This window comes from Aphis gossypii, chromosome X (genome assembly GCF_020184175.1).
Source record: "Aphis gossypii isolate Hap1 chromosome X, ASM2018417v2, whole genome shotgun sequence".
In the NCBI taxonomy this organism is placed as follows: Eukaryota; Metazoa; Arthropoda; class Insecta; order Hemiptera; family Aphididae; genus Aphis; species Aphis gossypii.
The window spans coordinates 52409964-52426212 of NC_065533.1; the positions used below are offsets into that span (position 1 = coordinate 52409964).

A 16249-nucleotide genomic window follows, 5' to 3' on the forward strand; every position below is an offset into this window, starting at 1 on the left:
TGAAATTACAAATACCTATATAGGATTTTAATATTACATTTTCTAGTTATTAGCGCGTAAGTATACCAAATTACATAACCCTAACTATGGGCTTTTTCTTACAGCATAGAAGGAGTAAATTAAAACTAAATATCGTGATTTCAGATAAAACGTAGTAACTTAGGTAAGCGTAGTGAACCCAGCCTAGCAAAAATGACATTAGGAATGAAGTGTAAATTATTACTATTTTAATAGATAGGCGAAAATGTAATATTTATAGGGAAGTATGAAGTATGAATGTTGATAAATAAAAATAACGAAAGTAAACGCACACAGCGTCTTATAACTTTTTACAATTTGTTTATTTTATGTCAGCCTTTTTTTTATATATAAGATTCGTTTTATTCATTTATTGTTCTATTATTATTATAATAATATAGATACTGAAATGAGAAGAAATCAAACTCATTATACCAGGATCTTCGTAGACAACCATAAGATTTAGGGCAATGGCAATTTTAACACACTTTATTATTTTCGTATATACGACTACTTCCTTTTTTCCGCATAGAATAGACTAATATTTTCGGGTCAGTGCGGATTTTACGTCTATGCCGGAGGGTGGTGAGGTAGGGTCTTGCGTCCCTCTTAAAATATGTAACTACGTTATACAGTATAGGGCATAAAGCTAAATATAATTCAAACTAATGCAAATATACAATATGGTATGCCCAATACGCATGCATGTAATATTATATATTTTGTCTTAGCAAACATGTTTACGGTGTACCTATAAACCTTCCTTTATACAAAAAACAATTGTTAACACTTTTGGGCTAAGTATTCAATTACTTTATTATTATTATTCAAATGTACATAATTGTGTTTGATTACTAGCCTTCTAAATCGGTACTGAGTACTAACTAAAATGAAATTGGTTTTAAATTTTAAAATGTATTGCGTGTGTAGGTATACATTGCAGATGTGCAAAAACAGGTAATAATAACTATAGGTATAATAAATAATACTCTAAATAATAATATAATTTGGATAGTAAATTAGAATTCGAGATTTTTTACTCAATTTAAGGAGAATCCTGTAATAACTATCCTTTAATATAAATTGTCAAGCAGATTATTATTTTTAAATATTTTCAGTGTGTATCTAAAACGAAATTAGAACTAGTTAATTCCGAACTATTGAACAGGATGTATCTAATAATAAAAAAAAATCATTTATAATAGTTTTACAAAAAAAAATAAAGTATATTATGTAATATTTAATTTGATGTTTAAATTATTAATTATTATGCCCAGGAAATTATTACTATAATAATTGTCAAATCATCAATATATACATATATATATATTATATATATAATACCTGGAAAATATCATAATATAATATATATTATCATGGAATATTATCCACTGTTCATGAAATTTAATATCTCATCTACTAGACAAATGACCATTAAAAACACGGATGATACTAATTGTTTTTTAAAAAAAGAGTTTATATTACCACTATAAAAATCCAAGTATTTTAAAATAATAATATAAATTATGATCCTTAAAAATACTTTAAAATTCCAACAAACAATAATTTTAATAAATATATTAGGTACTAAAGGAAAATTAATTCATGATTGGTGAATCAGAGTGTATAAAACGATTTGAAATAAATGATATATTAAGCAAATAAATATTCTTAAAATTAAAAATTGATCTGCCACAAACCTATTCATTAGCATATTATAACTAGTATGCAAATATTAGTATATAGAATGCATGGAAAAATTTAAAAAATAGCAAAATTATTAAATATAATACAACCTAGGTGATATTTATAACTGAACTGTGTTCATTTTTTTTCTCCGCGTTAATTTAAAACTTTTTGAATTGAATATATTATTTGACAACTTATACTTTAAAGTCCTTAACGTTGACTTAACTTACAAGTTTGAAGTTGTGCTATTAACTAAGTTTATTACAGTTTTCATTAACTCGCCCACCTTTGAATAATTATATTCCAATATTCTATCTGATGTGTAAGATCACAATTTGTTACTTATACATATTATATTTATTATAAACTCGTAACAAAATAAAAAGTAATCAAAATTAATACATATTTATATAGATACATAATCTAACCTACTCAGATATATTTATTATTATCTACATTGATACACATAACATGTTTTTTTAAAGTGGGATATATTATACCTATGTAATTTAATTTATTTTTTCATATGAAACTTAAAATAAACATTTTAATTAACTTTTCACTCTCAAACAGATTCGTATAAACAATATTATTAATTATGACAAAATAACGATTTTAGACGAAACATTTTACTTTGTATTCCTACATCCATTTAAGTTATATTTAATTTATACATATCCTTAACATACGCACAAACATTTATTTAAACACATATAATATTATGAAGTGTACATAATCATTAATTGACACACAAAACAATATTTTTTCAAGTCGTAAACATACGCATAGCAGTAAACTACAATTTTAGCAAACTCATGTTTTTCGAAAACACGGGTAGTTTTGGATTGTGTACCATATATACAAACTTTAATGAGCGCTCCAAAAAACTGATGACACAGAACATTATACAAATTTAACGTTAGTATGTGATTGCGTTGAATATTTTCGGATAATTTTATGCATAATATTAATAATAATATTATTAATATTTAAATAAATAACATAATATGTTAAAAACATTTACACACGAAATTAAAAGATCGACCATTTAAAAATGTTTTATTAAAAAATAAATAATGATAGGTAATACGTTATTAAAATGTTAGGCAATCACTAGTTGATATTCAATTGAAATGATTTCAGACCTGATAATATGTTAATTAGTGATAATATTATCATTTGTTTATTTTATTGAAACCCACAATTACAAAAATATCATTATTTTTTAATGAATAAGAAACAAAATAGAATTTTTTAATAATCAATTGAGAATTCAATCTAATACATTTTAATTCTTAAGATACGCTGTATTACTATAAGTAAATTATAGAGTACGATTTTATAGTTCAATTAATACAGTTAAAACAGGTAAACCTACTAATGAGATTCATTTCTTCTGTCAACGAAATAACTACAAACAGTTGTTTCCAACTCAGTCTAATGAAAAAACATAAAATAATACAAATCTAAATTTTAGAACAAGTTTAAATAATTTTATGTAGTATACAGTATAAGTTGCATATTATGATATATAATTAATTTACATTTTTTTTTCTGCCTACAAATCATATACATATACCTACCAATATTTTCATTTCGTTTAAAACTCATAAACGATAACAGCGGTTGATGGTAGTCTATCTATATTCATGTATTTTGAAAACAGTTAAAAACAATACATAAATGGGATGCAATATCTCAGATTATGGTGTACAGTGTGTTCAATATGGTATAGGTTATAATAATACACACATAATTGAATTACATAACTATATAATTGGCTAATTTTCTCTTTTTTTTTTAATTTTTTACATATAATATGGTAATATTTTTTTAAAAATATTTTATAGAATTATTTATTTTTTATACCGTCATTTCATATGCTCTCGAAAAATTTATTATTTAATACTTATAAAAACAAATCTTGTTTGTTGATTGTTCATACAACGCTAAATATAATATAATTATTATATTTAAACTAGCTGACGCTGTGCACTATGTTGTCCGTTAAAAATGCCAATTCTATAACATGATTCATACTTTGTTACATAAAATTCGGTTTTATGGTGTTCAAAACTAATGTGAATTCTGTAAAATGTTTTCTTATTACTCACTAACTCTGTGGTACAAATGTACCGTGTAAATTTCAAGCATCAATATAATATTTTTTGATATTATCGTTATTCAGGCTCTACATTTATCAGTTTGTGAGTTGCTAAGGTTATATTATAACTATTCTGCTTGGCGTTGGCCATAGAAGTGAGCAATATATTATCGGGTAAGCAAGCCACCACACGAGGTGTGACGCAAGCTTATAATTTCGCTAAACCTTAAAATTCAAAGTTATATCAATTTTTTTTTTTTACTTGATCAAACATACGGTAGATTAGATACAATAATGTGCCATCTGGTGATTTTTAATATAGTTGGTGTAACAACTTGACTTATGTGTTGACACACTCATCACTTTATTATAACAACTAATTAAAAACCAATAGCAACCATGTATAAACAACAATTTCCACAGTAAATCTCAAAATCCTCATTTGAGCACACTCCCTGGTTGGACCATTGGCAAGGCTGGGCATTAACGAATTAAAAGTTAAAATTAAGTTAAAACGTTAAGTTCATTTTAATTAAGTTAATTAACTCGTTACTTTTGTTTGAAATCAACTTTTAACTTAATAAGTTACTTTTTTTAAAAGATTAACGTATTAACTTTAAGTTAATTTTATTCAAAAATATTTAAATTAAGTTAATTTTAGTCTAAACAATAATGCAAATTTTTAAATTATATTTTTAGAAAAGTAGGTTTTTTGATAGCTACTTAGGTAATACTTTGATGTATCATTTTAAATTTTCCCCAGTAATTTTCTTGTGCATAAAGAAAAACTATCTAATAAACATTAATAGGTATGTCTGGAACTTTTATTTTGAAAACTAGAAAATGTTAACTTTAAATTAATTTAAGTAACTTTTTTTTCAGAGTTAACATTTAACTTAACGAATTAACGAAAAAAAATATGAGTAACTTTTAACTTAACTTAAAAAGTTAAAAAAAATCGTTAACTTACCCAGCCTTGCCTAACGGTATGAAAAATAGTTCAAATCGCTCTCTGAGACCTACTTAATTTACCTACCTAACTTCATGAAAATCTGTAAGCCGTTTCGAAGGAGTTTGATAACAAACATTTTCCATGTTGTGACACGAGATTTTTATGTGTTAGGTATATCATCCCTAAACCGTTTTTATACGTTATTTATAATTTTTAATATTTTCCACCGTGTTTTAGTTAAATGTTTCTAAAGTTAAAAACATTTCATTTCATTCTTTTAACCAACGAAATATACTCAAAACTAATATATTTCTTTTATTTTACTTACAATTATTTGATTTCTTTTTTTTTTTTTGAATCTAGTATACGTTTGAGTTTTTTTTTATTTTCTTCCATTTTCGATATATATTTTAAATTATTGTATTTGTTTAAATAGATACTAGCTTCCTTCCGTAAATCATTAATTTCCTTCATAAGATTCGTATTTTCTTCCATTGTTGAATAATAAAATTCGTTTTTCTTGCCAAATGAACGTAACATATCTCTCAAACTATTAATGCGACGTTTCAAAAAATCATCCTGCTTAAAAAACTCTTCTCTTCCTTTTATTTCTTTTTCTTCGATTTCACGAATCTCGATTTCCCCCACATATCTCTTGAATATATCCTAAACAATATTTATGAACTTTAGTTTTTAACTTTGAAAAACCATTTAACTTACAGTTAATAATCTCTTATTTTCAAATGTATTATGATAATACTGAGAAGCTACACGTAATTCAATTTCCATTTGTTTAATTATACTCGACAAATTTTCTAAACTTTTTCTTTTATCAATTAGTTCATTTTTGGTGTCTAATTTCTTTTTTACTAATTCTTCCAAAGATACATTTAAAGTTTTCATTGCATCAATATCAACTTCGAGTTTAATTTCTATCTTTATATAAATATATACATTTAAGTAAATAAAAAAAAATCATATTATAGTTTAAATGTTGATTATTTTTTAATAACAACTATTATAATATAGGTAAATGCATTTTTAGTTACTTGATCGTTTAAATTTTTCATTTCTTGTATTTCCAATTCTAATGGTTCTGTGGTTTGTTCTAATTCAATAATATCTTCCTTTAGCACTTTTAAATCTTTTACTAGCAGTGACATCTGTTGCTTAACATCTAGAATTTGAATATTTTTTTGCGGTATAATATCATTGCATTGTTTTATCAGTCTTGTTAAGATAAAAATTCTATTTTTTTTTTTTGTGGCCGCCAGTTTTAATTCCTCAATATCATTTTCAAGGAGTGCTATTGACCGCCTTAGCTCCTCAATACTTTGTCTATACCTATAAGAGTATTTATAATTTATATACAATGTACTTATAATATAGTTATCTATTGATATGTGCTAAAACTACTTACAAGTTATGTTTAATTTTGTCCTCAGCTAAGGCACTCATAGTACTTGAATATAAGTCTTTTAAATTATTCAGCTTATCGGTGAATTTATTTTTTATACTAAAAACATTTTCATCTACATTATTTTCAGTATCACCTACCAACATTTTAGTGTTATTTTTTTCATTAATCAGTTTTTCCTTCGACTGAAAACAATTCCATCATTATTTTAAATTTTGATTAGATACCTTAGAAATAAATCGTATTATGTACTTGTAATATGTCTTCAAATTTTTGTCTACGCTTCTTCTCGTAGTTACTTGCTGCCTCCTGTAACTCTGTGTCTAATTTATTTTGCTGTGCTTCTAAATTTCTAATTCAATCGGAATAAATTATAAATTATAATATTAAATATATTAAATAAAATCATAAAAAATACTTTTTTAGCCCAGAAGTCAACTGAAATCCATGGTTTTCAAGAATTGAAAATTTTTTATATTTTTTTACTAATTGTTTATTATAAAATGATTGTAAATTGATTATACTCTGCTCATTCGTTTCACTTAATTGACTTAACTCAAATTTGAGTTTACTTATCAAATTATTTTGTTTTTCTTGCTCTTCCTTAAATTACTTAAACATTAATATTTTATTATTTTAAATATAAAAGCTATTACTTCATTTTTTTTTATAGTTTCATAATATTGAGTTGTGTTTTCTCTATTTACATCGTTAATTTCCTGTTCTTTTGCTTTTATTAATGTATTTATATTAATTGTATTTTCTGTCTCTAATTTATTCACTGCTCCTTCAATTTTCTTTATATTTTCGTGCAATTTATCGTATTCCAACAAGTTAACTAGTATGTCATCAGTACATACATGCGGTTTTTCAATTTTTCTAATTTTATTCTCGGTGTTTTTCACCTCCCATACACATATATTTGAATCTTCAGAACAAGAAACCAAAACTGTACCATCTGTTGCTAAACACATCTTGACCATCGAAAGGTACATGTCGACAAATAAAAATGATTATTTAATCAAGTTTCAATGATAAAACAATAGTCGATCATAATAATACATACCTAATTACATTTATTACATTAAAGGAAAATAATCATATAAATCTATAAACAATAAAATTATAAAATAATAAAACTTGTGAACTTAATGAATCACGTATTTTAATTTAATTGTCCTGAGTGTACTTTAAATTTAAATAGTTTTTAAAATTAAAATAATATATAACTAAATAATATATTTAATTAAATCTTTCGCACTAGTCTATTGAAATAATAAATTTATTCATACAGGCATAACAACTACATTATATCGTTCAAAAAATAGTTTATAACGTAAGCTAAATTCTGAATATTATTATCCGTTGAAATATCATAAAAGTTAATGATTTAATTAAATAATGATAAATGAATCATTTTAATTTTCATTCGTATTATGATGATTAGTTTTAAATACTTTTAATAAGCTACACTTAATTTTAAAATGATTAAAATTTTAAGGATGTTGGCCATTGCATCCTTAGAAAACTTTCATACCTAACATACCTTCTTGACGCTATGACTGTGTATTTTAAATTCTTTGTATTCGATTTGAACTCCCATAGGTAATATTACGGTCAGTATAACACCATTTTCGGCTGCTATGAATAAAATTAAATTTGACTTAGAAACTGATACTGCATTCAATGGTATTCCATAAAAATTCACTTCACGTTTAACCTTAAATAAAACATTTTTCAATAATAGTCATCTACTTAATTTATCTTATCTAATCTAATATAAAACTGTTTTAAATTACTATGACGCCACACTAGAATTTTTTGCATCTATATTAATTTCGAAAATTTATAATATAGAATTTTTTTTACAATAATTTGAATTTATATCGGTCACTATACACTGGTTGATTTTTTAGTTATCTACCGATTTATAAAACTTAAAAAATAACACTGTCTACGCTTTGTTTATTTTAAGGATATTTAATGCTGAAGCTTACTTTTGTATAATAGTATTTATGTCTTGTTATTTAAATTTAATCTAATTTATAATAAATTTATTTTATCATTAAATAGATGACAATAATATTTTTCTCACTTACAAAGTGAATTACAAAATTTGGAACAAGAAGAAAATATTTTGGTTCAATATTGTGGGTATACCAGATATTATTACGAAGATGGCACATTTTAGAGAGACGTCTTCATAAACCAAACATGAACAGAATTGAAAACCTTTCGGTCGTAGACTTCTTTCAAACTGCCGTCCTTAGCAATGACGAATAATTGATTAACGTCTTGTGCAACTGCCAAATCCGTGTAAGCCGCTCCCGAATAGGGAGCGATATGCGTGAGTACTTTTCCCGTTTTTGTGTCGAATGTACATATGGCACCAAAGATGTCATAAGCGACTATATTCATATCGTAATTGCACCAGACCAACTTTTCAATCTAGTCAGAGTTAAATTTACATAGCATAAATAGATAATATAATATATGTGTCTCAGTGGCGGATTCAAGAGGGGGCCCGAGAAGCTTGGGACCTCCCCTTGGTAATTATAATATATTTGTAAGGTCTAACATCAAATCCTTGTGTTTACAAAATTAATATAAAAAATTTTAACCCTACCCCCTAAAATAAAAAAATATATATAATAATAATTAAACCTAGATCCAGCACTGAGATATCTATATTATATAGATGTATAACTTAAAATTGTATTGATTATATGTTATATCATAAAATATTTAAAAACCTCACCATTATAGAAAAATAAAAAATTATTTTTCAACTTTTTGTTTTTAATGAAAATATATTTATTAATTAATTTAGATTTTATAAAAAAAATAATACTGAGTCCCACTGAAAAGATTCATTGGAAACTATAAAATAGTTAAGAATAAATATCATTTTTTTAAACTATTTATAGTATGTATAGTGTATACACTCATAGTGCATATCTAAAGAACCATAACATTAGAAATGAAATTTCCAAATTTGTCCACTTCCATATTTTTTTCGGAGTTTTTTTAAAATATTTTATACTTTGTAAATCTGTAGGGAAACATTTGTGGCTAGTTAAACTCAATTACAAGAATAAAAAAGTAATCGCGACATAGAAGAAACGCAATGTTTCGAAATCAGCAATGGCTATTCTTAACTCATTTTATCGTTAGTTAGTTTATTTTAATAGCCTATACTTAAAAAATGACGGAAACATGAACCACCGGTCCATGATGAAGCTTAATAAGCAATAAATTAATAAATGTGAATTACAATTTAACGTAGAATAAATGCACTAAATTATATCTTTCATTTTTTATGTTAATTTTGGATTTCATACTTTTTATATTATTTTTAATACCACTTTAGAGCGGTAAATTTTAGTGTATCAAACATTTTTAAAACCCAAAATATTATATTTTCGTTTTTAAATAAAACTAAAATCTAAAAGGTTTATATGCATTTTTTAACCTTTTTAAAGAATTTTTATTGTTCTATTTCTTTATTTTAAATGTTTTTATCGTCCATAAGTGATTCAAAATCTGTACCCTACTTATTAGTTAGTCAATTTTTTACTCTGTACTCAATGATGTATAAACAAATATATGCAATATTTACAGTTCCCAAGTGTCCGAGGCACGAAAAACATTTCGCGAACTTTAGTGAACAGTAGACCTCTATAGCACCTGGTTTAGCGACGGCGAACATGTGACCGGACCCACTGAACGTGACCGCAGTGCAGTTTCTGATTGGGAAGATTTTCAACGGCACTAGATCGTCCATCTGTACCATCTGGAACGCCAAGTGGTCCGAAAACGCTGTTAATGAATACAGCCCAGTGGGGTGCATCGAAACGATGCACACCTGTTTTGGGTAGTGTTTGGACAGAATTAACGTGCACTGCACATAGTCCCACACTTTGATAGTATAGTCCACTTTGCCGCATGTCATTAGAATCGGTTTCCACAAGCTCGTCGATAAACTCTCCACAATGCCATGATGCATATCAACGCCGATTGGTCCAGGTACGATGGGCAAATTCTGACGGAAAAACAGAAAAACAATAAACCTATAGTGTAAAATACATACGTCCATTCGCTACACAGGTAAACCAGTAGGTAATAGCAATGTACACATAGACATTAATATGCTAGTTATACTATTATATAGGTGTTAGTATATTGTTTACATCGTATGATCCATTACACCAATACGAATCATAAAATAGTATAAAAAGGGCCATATACCTCAAAAGGTTGAGAATTATTCTTAGATGTCTTACGTGATGTTTCGCTAGCAAAAAATACGTTTTAGGTTAGCATAAAAATCTAAAAATTAATTTTTATTTTATAATGAAGGAATTACTTTAAATAATTTCTATTCATTAATAGAAATGTCCCTGGCTTATTTTATTTCATTGCGGTTAGATTAGATCTTTTTTTAGAAGTATAGAGCTTTTTACATTGAGAATTTTACTTTTTTTGTGCTCGAATTGTCTCTAATATATTCAATAAATACATTTTACTTTAATCAACAAAATATTTCCAATTGAGCAAATATCCAAAGTTCATCTGCTTGAACCCAAACATTAATCTTCTAGGAATTCAAGTTAAATTCATTTAATTAGTATTTTAGAGTTCACTTATTAATAAAAATATTTAACGCTGCAGTAGTCCAAGTAAAAAAAAAGACATTTTTAAATGTTGAAGGCGATTATTCATGCACACTACACAAAATAATCAAAAGAAGAATATTGGAAAAGCTACTGTATCAAAGTCCTAACTTAGTAGTTTTCTGGCAAAATCATAGAATCTTATTATTTTAGCAACACCGGAATATGTTTAGGCGTTCCTACCTACGCTGCACCTTACAGTTATTTCCGTGATAACACGCAATAATGAAGTACGAGTTTAATTATATCGTCATACAAGCATCGTCGATTCGTCATCATTTTCGACCAGTTGAGTAAGACGTGACTGGTACAGTTGAGGCCGTTTCGTGATAAACGTCAATGTCTTGCCGTTGGGACTAATGCATACGCTCTCTATGTAATGCATTGGTAACTCGTCCTTTACTTCTTCCTGCTGTAAGTACCGGTATTCTTCTTTGATAAGCTTGTCCGCTTTTTCATATCTATCAACATTAAAATAAACTTAGCCCGAGAACGGTAGCTTAAAATTCAATGTCGGACTTAGAAGCACCATTACTTTTCCAGTCACAATATTTTAAATCCATAACTAACTTATATATACAATATTATGAAATGCTTTCTTGATTGCAGGTGCGAAAACCTAACCTGACCATGGGTGGTGCACCCGCCTAATCACCGAACTAATTATCAATAATCGATCGATTGATTGATCGGTTAGATAGATCCATTCCCGAGTGTCTGTGTATGTATATTTACCTTCGTCCTTCGTCCATTTTCCGGAAATGATAGATGTTAAAATCACCAACTAACAGCACCAGACCAAATTCGAATGTAAAACAGCTCCGAACGACGTTGTTCCTTGATATATTAGCAGAAGTGGTCAGGGTTAGGTGTTGGATCTCTGTCATTATTGTTGTCACGTCGATTTCAGTGATCGCGTCAACACGATACACAGCTTGTATATCGCCGTTCTTGAACAGAATAACATTACCGTCAATGGTACCCGCCAAACACCTGTGAAGACAAATAACAAGCATATTTAATAAATATCGTAGTATGATCCGTTACACATTCAAGTAAACGCCCGAATTATAACCGAGTAAGAGCAAGTTTACTTGAGTGATATCAGCTAAAAAAATAAAATTAAAAATAAAAATTAAATTATTAGGTACTTTATTTTTCACAACATGGATAATTAAAAAACTGTGGTTCATTTTTTTATTTTTTATTTAACACATTAAAGCTTTTTATTCGTTGTTTCTTAAATGTCATGTTATTAAGATTCTGAACTTAGAAAACCAAAAATCATTAAAAAAAATGACTTAAAACACACACAAATCTCCACAATAAGTACTAACATAAGCATTAAAAAAAAAATATATATATAGGTATATATAAAAGAAAATATGATTATTCCCCCCCCCCCAACTTAAAACATATCTGTTTTTTATACATTAAAGATAGAATTTATACACAATTAAAAGAGAGGAGAAATGACCTGAAAGCAGTAAAAGTGTCTATGAATAAATATAGAAGGAAAGAAAGAAGAAAAAGGTCGAAGAAGAGGTAGATGAACAGAATAAAGAATATTAAAAATAGGTGGTATTAGTAAAGAATTCAGGGATAAAGCCCTATCTCCAAACCCCATTCTCAAACACTTTATAGAACAAATGTATTAGTATTACTACTTAACTCTAGAAAAGACAAAGCATACAAGTATTATATATATTGTTGAATATTGTATTAGTATTTTCAACATTTAAAACATTAATGGTACCTATTCTAAATAATTTTCTCATATTATATGGAATAATTAAATACATTGTTTTATCTTATAGCTATAGTCTTATACATATAGATTATAGGTAGTAACTTTATTACAAATATATCATTACTTATATTATTATAACATACATGACATATGTATAAGAATTAAAAGTTAGGTTAACCTAACTAAAAATACGACATACTTATTTTTATTTAGACATTCATATTATAATTCTAAAAAAATATTACTATTATTGTCATTTATTTTTACTGTGATATTCACAAACACTTCACTAAAGGTCATGTTAAAGAAAATATTTTGGGTAATGCTGATCAATCAACACATAAGTGATTACATTATATTATTATGTAGATACTAGATATATAGATATACCATAGTGTCTATAGACGTATTCAGTACCTGTCTCCGCACAGCCAACAAACGCACGTAAAGTGTATGCCGTCAGCTTCGCGAAAACCATATTGCTGCCAATCCTTCTCTGGTTTGGTCATCAACCGGAATAGCTCTTTGCCTACGAAACAACATATTGCAGTGTCGATCGGGTTCAATGCCATCTACGGACACGAAATTGATCAGGGCCGTACTTAGGTGTACCTCCAGTAATTAAGTGTAGCACTTAGTTTTATACTTTAATGCTATACCTACATACATAAGTTAGAGTTCGTCAAAATAAAAGTAAAAAAAAATCCCCTTTGGCAAACGCCATTTTTATTTTTTACCTAATATTTATCACAAAATGAGCCACATACACACATACACATACGACACGCGTTTTAAGTTCACAACTTACGTCAGACACGGGTCCATCGATTCGCACGTACGTTTCGACCGTTGATTTTCTCCAGCTGTAATAATACAGCGTACAGTCCGACCCGTTGCGGCCGCCAACGACTAGAGCCGCCACGAATATATTGTCCCATAAAAACTGAATTTTAGTGAACCGCCGACCAAAAGTCTTTTGCGATCCGTCGTCTTCGCCATCGCCGTCTTCGTTGTTGTCGTTGTAGTCCGGCTCCTGGAACACGTGCTTAAATTCGCACGTGCGCAGATCATAAATGCTAATCACCGGTTTCGCGCTGTCGCCGCTCACTATCCCGTCCGCTATGTCTTTCTCGTCTACCGTCGCTACCGCCAAAACGTGGCTGCAAGCCGTTCAGGGTACTTAGGTATAAGACAGTGATGTACAAAATACTTAAAAATTAATATTTGTTTATCGTGATAGGTACTATAGTGGCTACTATATAAATATGCACGATGGATACTTCAAATTGCATTAAATACATTAAAAAAAATTATTCAAAAATTCGATATTTAATTTTTGAAATACTCGATACATAATAATATGTAAATTATGTAAAAATATATATCGTTACGTTTCAGATGAGATTTAATGATAAAAAATACAATTTATCTAAGGACTATAATATTGGCCATGTCTGGATATAGATATAATACAACGGTGACTTATTTGGTTGACTGAATACGTATGGTATTTTTTTAAACACAATTAAGTCAAATTGACTAGGTACCTATAAACGGTTTATAGTATAACAGGTCAATAGAAAAAATTTCAGTATACAAATAATGCGTCAATTATTGTCAATTAAATTTGAAATTCGGAAATAAACATTGAAAATATTCCAAGTAATTCTATTTTCAAATACCTACATGTCCAATTGATTTTTACTATTATAAAATAACTAAAATACATACATAGGTGGCAATGAAAATTGAGAGTAGCCAGTAGATACAATTGAAAAATAGGAAAAGTGGATAATCGCTCTGCTATACATATATATTGCTATATATATATAATATATATAATTTAAAATATATATATATATATGTATGTATAATATATATATATAAGATATATATAATTTATTTTACTACCAATCAATAATACGGTAGATTGAAATTTTTCTGGAAAACATTACATTTTTACCTGTATTAATTTTTACGTTATTAATATTTAATAATTACCTATAATATTCACATCATTTATATGCGGGTAATTATTATTAATTATTAAGTTGATGCTGTTTTGCACTGACTTATTGTTTTTAAATTACATTTATCTATCCATACTATAAGGTATTAAGTGAAATTAGCACCGAGATAATAACAAAATTGGCAATATTAAGACGTTATGACTTGTTTCTCTCCGGTTGGTAGGTTCCTATAGGTACAAAGTACTTAATGATATTTCGGCGCTGGTTCTCGGTTAAGTTTCTGGTTCAATCAAACGTTATGTGCAGCTATACATAATATAGGTAGCCAAGTAGCTACCTATATACCTATATGTACAGTACACTATAGTGGCGTTTAACAGCATATAACCGTTAGACGTATAGGTGCTATATATAACTCGGGCCATCGATTAATCGATTATAAATATTAGTAATATCTATAGCTGCTTATAAAGTATATATATTTTATAATCAATGGTTATACGTGTTATGTAGTATAGCTAGGTCAAAAAAACACGTCGATATGTCGTTCGTGCAATTAACGACGGACTGCATACAATTTTACAGCCCCTAAGCTGTACCCATATCCATACATATTATATCGGTGCGGTACCTTATCTGGGCAAAACATCATTAGCGCCCCACAATAGTATCATACGTACTTGCTGCGGTTCAGGTCCATGGCCGTGATGACTTTCCGCGGTCCTTCGGGCAGGTTGATGAACCTCTGTGTGTTTTCTTTCATGTTGTAGATGACGATGACCGACATGGCCGGGTACACGACCACGTCGTTTTTCCAATACAGACAGTTTCCCGACGGGATTTTGTTTATGCCGAACACGAACTTGGGCTCGATTTCCAGGGTCGCCGACGAGCCGAAAAACATGTTCGCGGTCATTGTCGAGCCGGTGTTGAAGAGTTTTTTTCTTTAGCCTAAACAAAACTGTATGTGAGTATATGACACACGTTAGTGTCGGTATGATGGGTTGCACGAAGAGGAGGTGCTTTATTCCGTTCGCCGAATTTTTCAAGGCGGCGCGATAATAACATAATATTATGTACTACGACGATAGTCGTACACGTTTTGTAGTAGGTATCGCCGTTTTGTTTCCACGGCGCCGAGTCCGTAACCATGTTGTTGTTGTTTTTTTCTTTCCAATACGATCACGTAGGTTTGATAAACATAGATTTTATTATTTGCCGCCATCGTGTCGGATAGATGTGTGATCGTCTTTTCCGAAACACGAAGAATCTTTGCGATTATATTCACAAGGTTTTATGGCAAGCTAAAAATAAGTACTTAGGTACCTAAATATACAGATTTTTCGAACACATCAAATGTTTAACCCTTTTGGTACACTCAATTTGGGGGGTGGGTCTTGGGTAAGATATGCGAATGCACATGGTGCACACTTTTACTATTATTTTTGTGCACTTCAATTATCCTAAGTATTGATCCGATACCTCGGTCTTAGCGTTTGGGTATAAATATTTTGATTTTGTTTCATCTTGTGCAAAGATTTTACGAAAAATATGTTTATTCATAAAATGTTTGCAATTGTTCAATTTTTAAGAGAATAATATTATTAGTATATGCATAATTGTGTAATAATGCATTTTAACGATTATAAATCACTTGAATTAATATGTAGTACTTT

At 28.3% G+C, this 16249-nt stretch overlaps 1 protein-coding gene across 2 annotated transcripts; it reads right to left on the minus strand.

The window, feature by feature from the left end:
- Positions 1-4898: 4898 nt before the first annotated feature.
- Positions 4899-15781, minus strand: LOC114130671 (cilia- and flagella-associated protein 57-like). 2 transcript variants are annotated; one of them, XM_027995686.2, is made up of 15 exons: positions 15254-15781; positions 13412-13763; positions 13021-13175; positions 11589-11846; positions 11110-11314; positions 9800-10222; positions 8413-8628; positions 7727-7900; positions 6837-7154; positions 6599-6783; positions 6433-6532; positions 6184-6365; positions 5813-6107; positions 5484-5699; positions 4899-5429 (listed from the first exon to the last, which is right to left on the minus strand). In XM_027995686.2, exons 1-15 carry the CDS (start codon positions 15487-15489, stop codon positions 5094-5096), a joined length of 3651 nt encoding a protein of 1216 aa, XP_027851487.2. In that variant the 5' UTR covers positions 15490-15781; the 3' UTR covers positions 4899-5093. The 2 variants fall into 2 exon arrangements, with proteins under 2 accessions (XP_027851487.2, XP_050063745.1); XM_050207788.1 differs by lacking the exon at positions 4899-5429 and having other exon boundaries at positions 5582-5695.
- Positions 15782-16249: the final 468 nt, after the last annotated feature.

Coding starts and splice junctions, on each gene's coding strand:
- LOC114130671 (XM_027995686.2), bottom strand. CDS start 15,489: ATGACCGCGAACATGTTTTTCGGCTCGTCGGCGACCCTGGAAATCGAG. Junction 13,176..13,411: donor TCGATGGACCCGTGTCTGAC/GTAAGTTGTGAA, acceptor TCGTGTCCGTAG/ATGGCATTGAACCCGATCGA. Junction 5,430..5,483: donor AAAATAAGAGATTATTAACT/GTAAGTTAAATG, acceptor AATATTGTTTAG/GATATATTCAAGAGATATGT.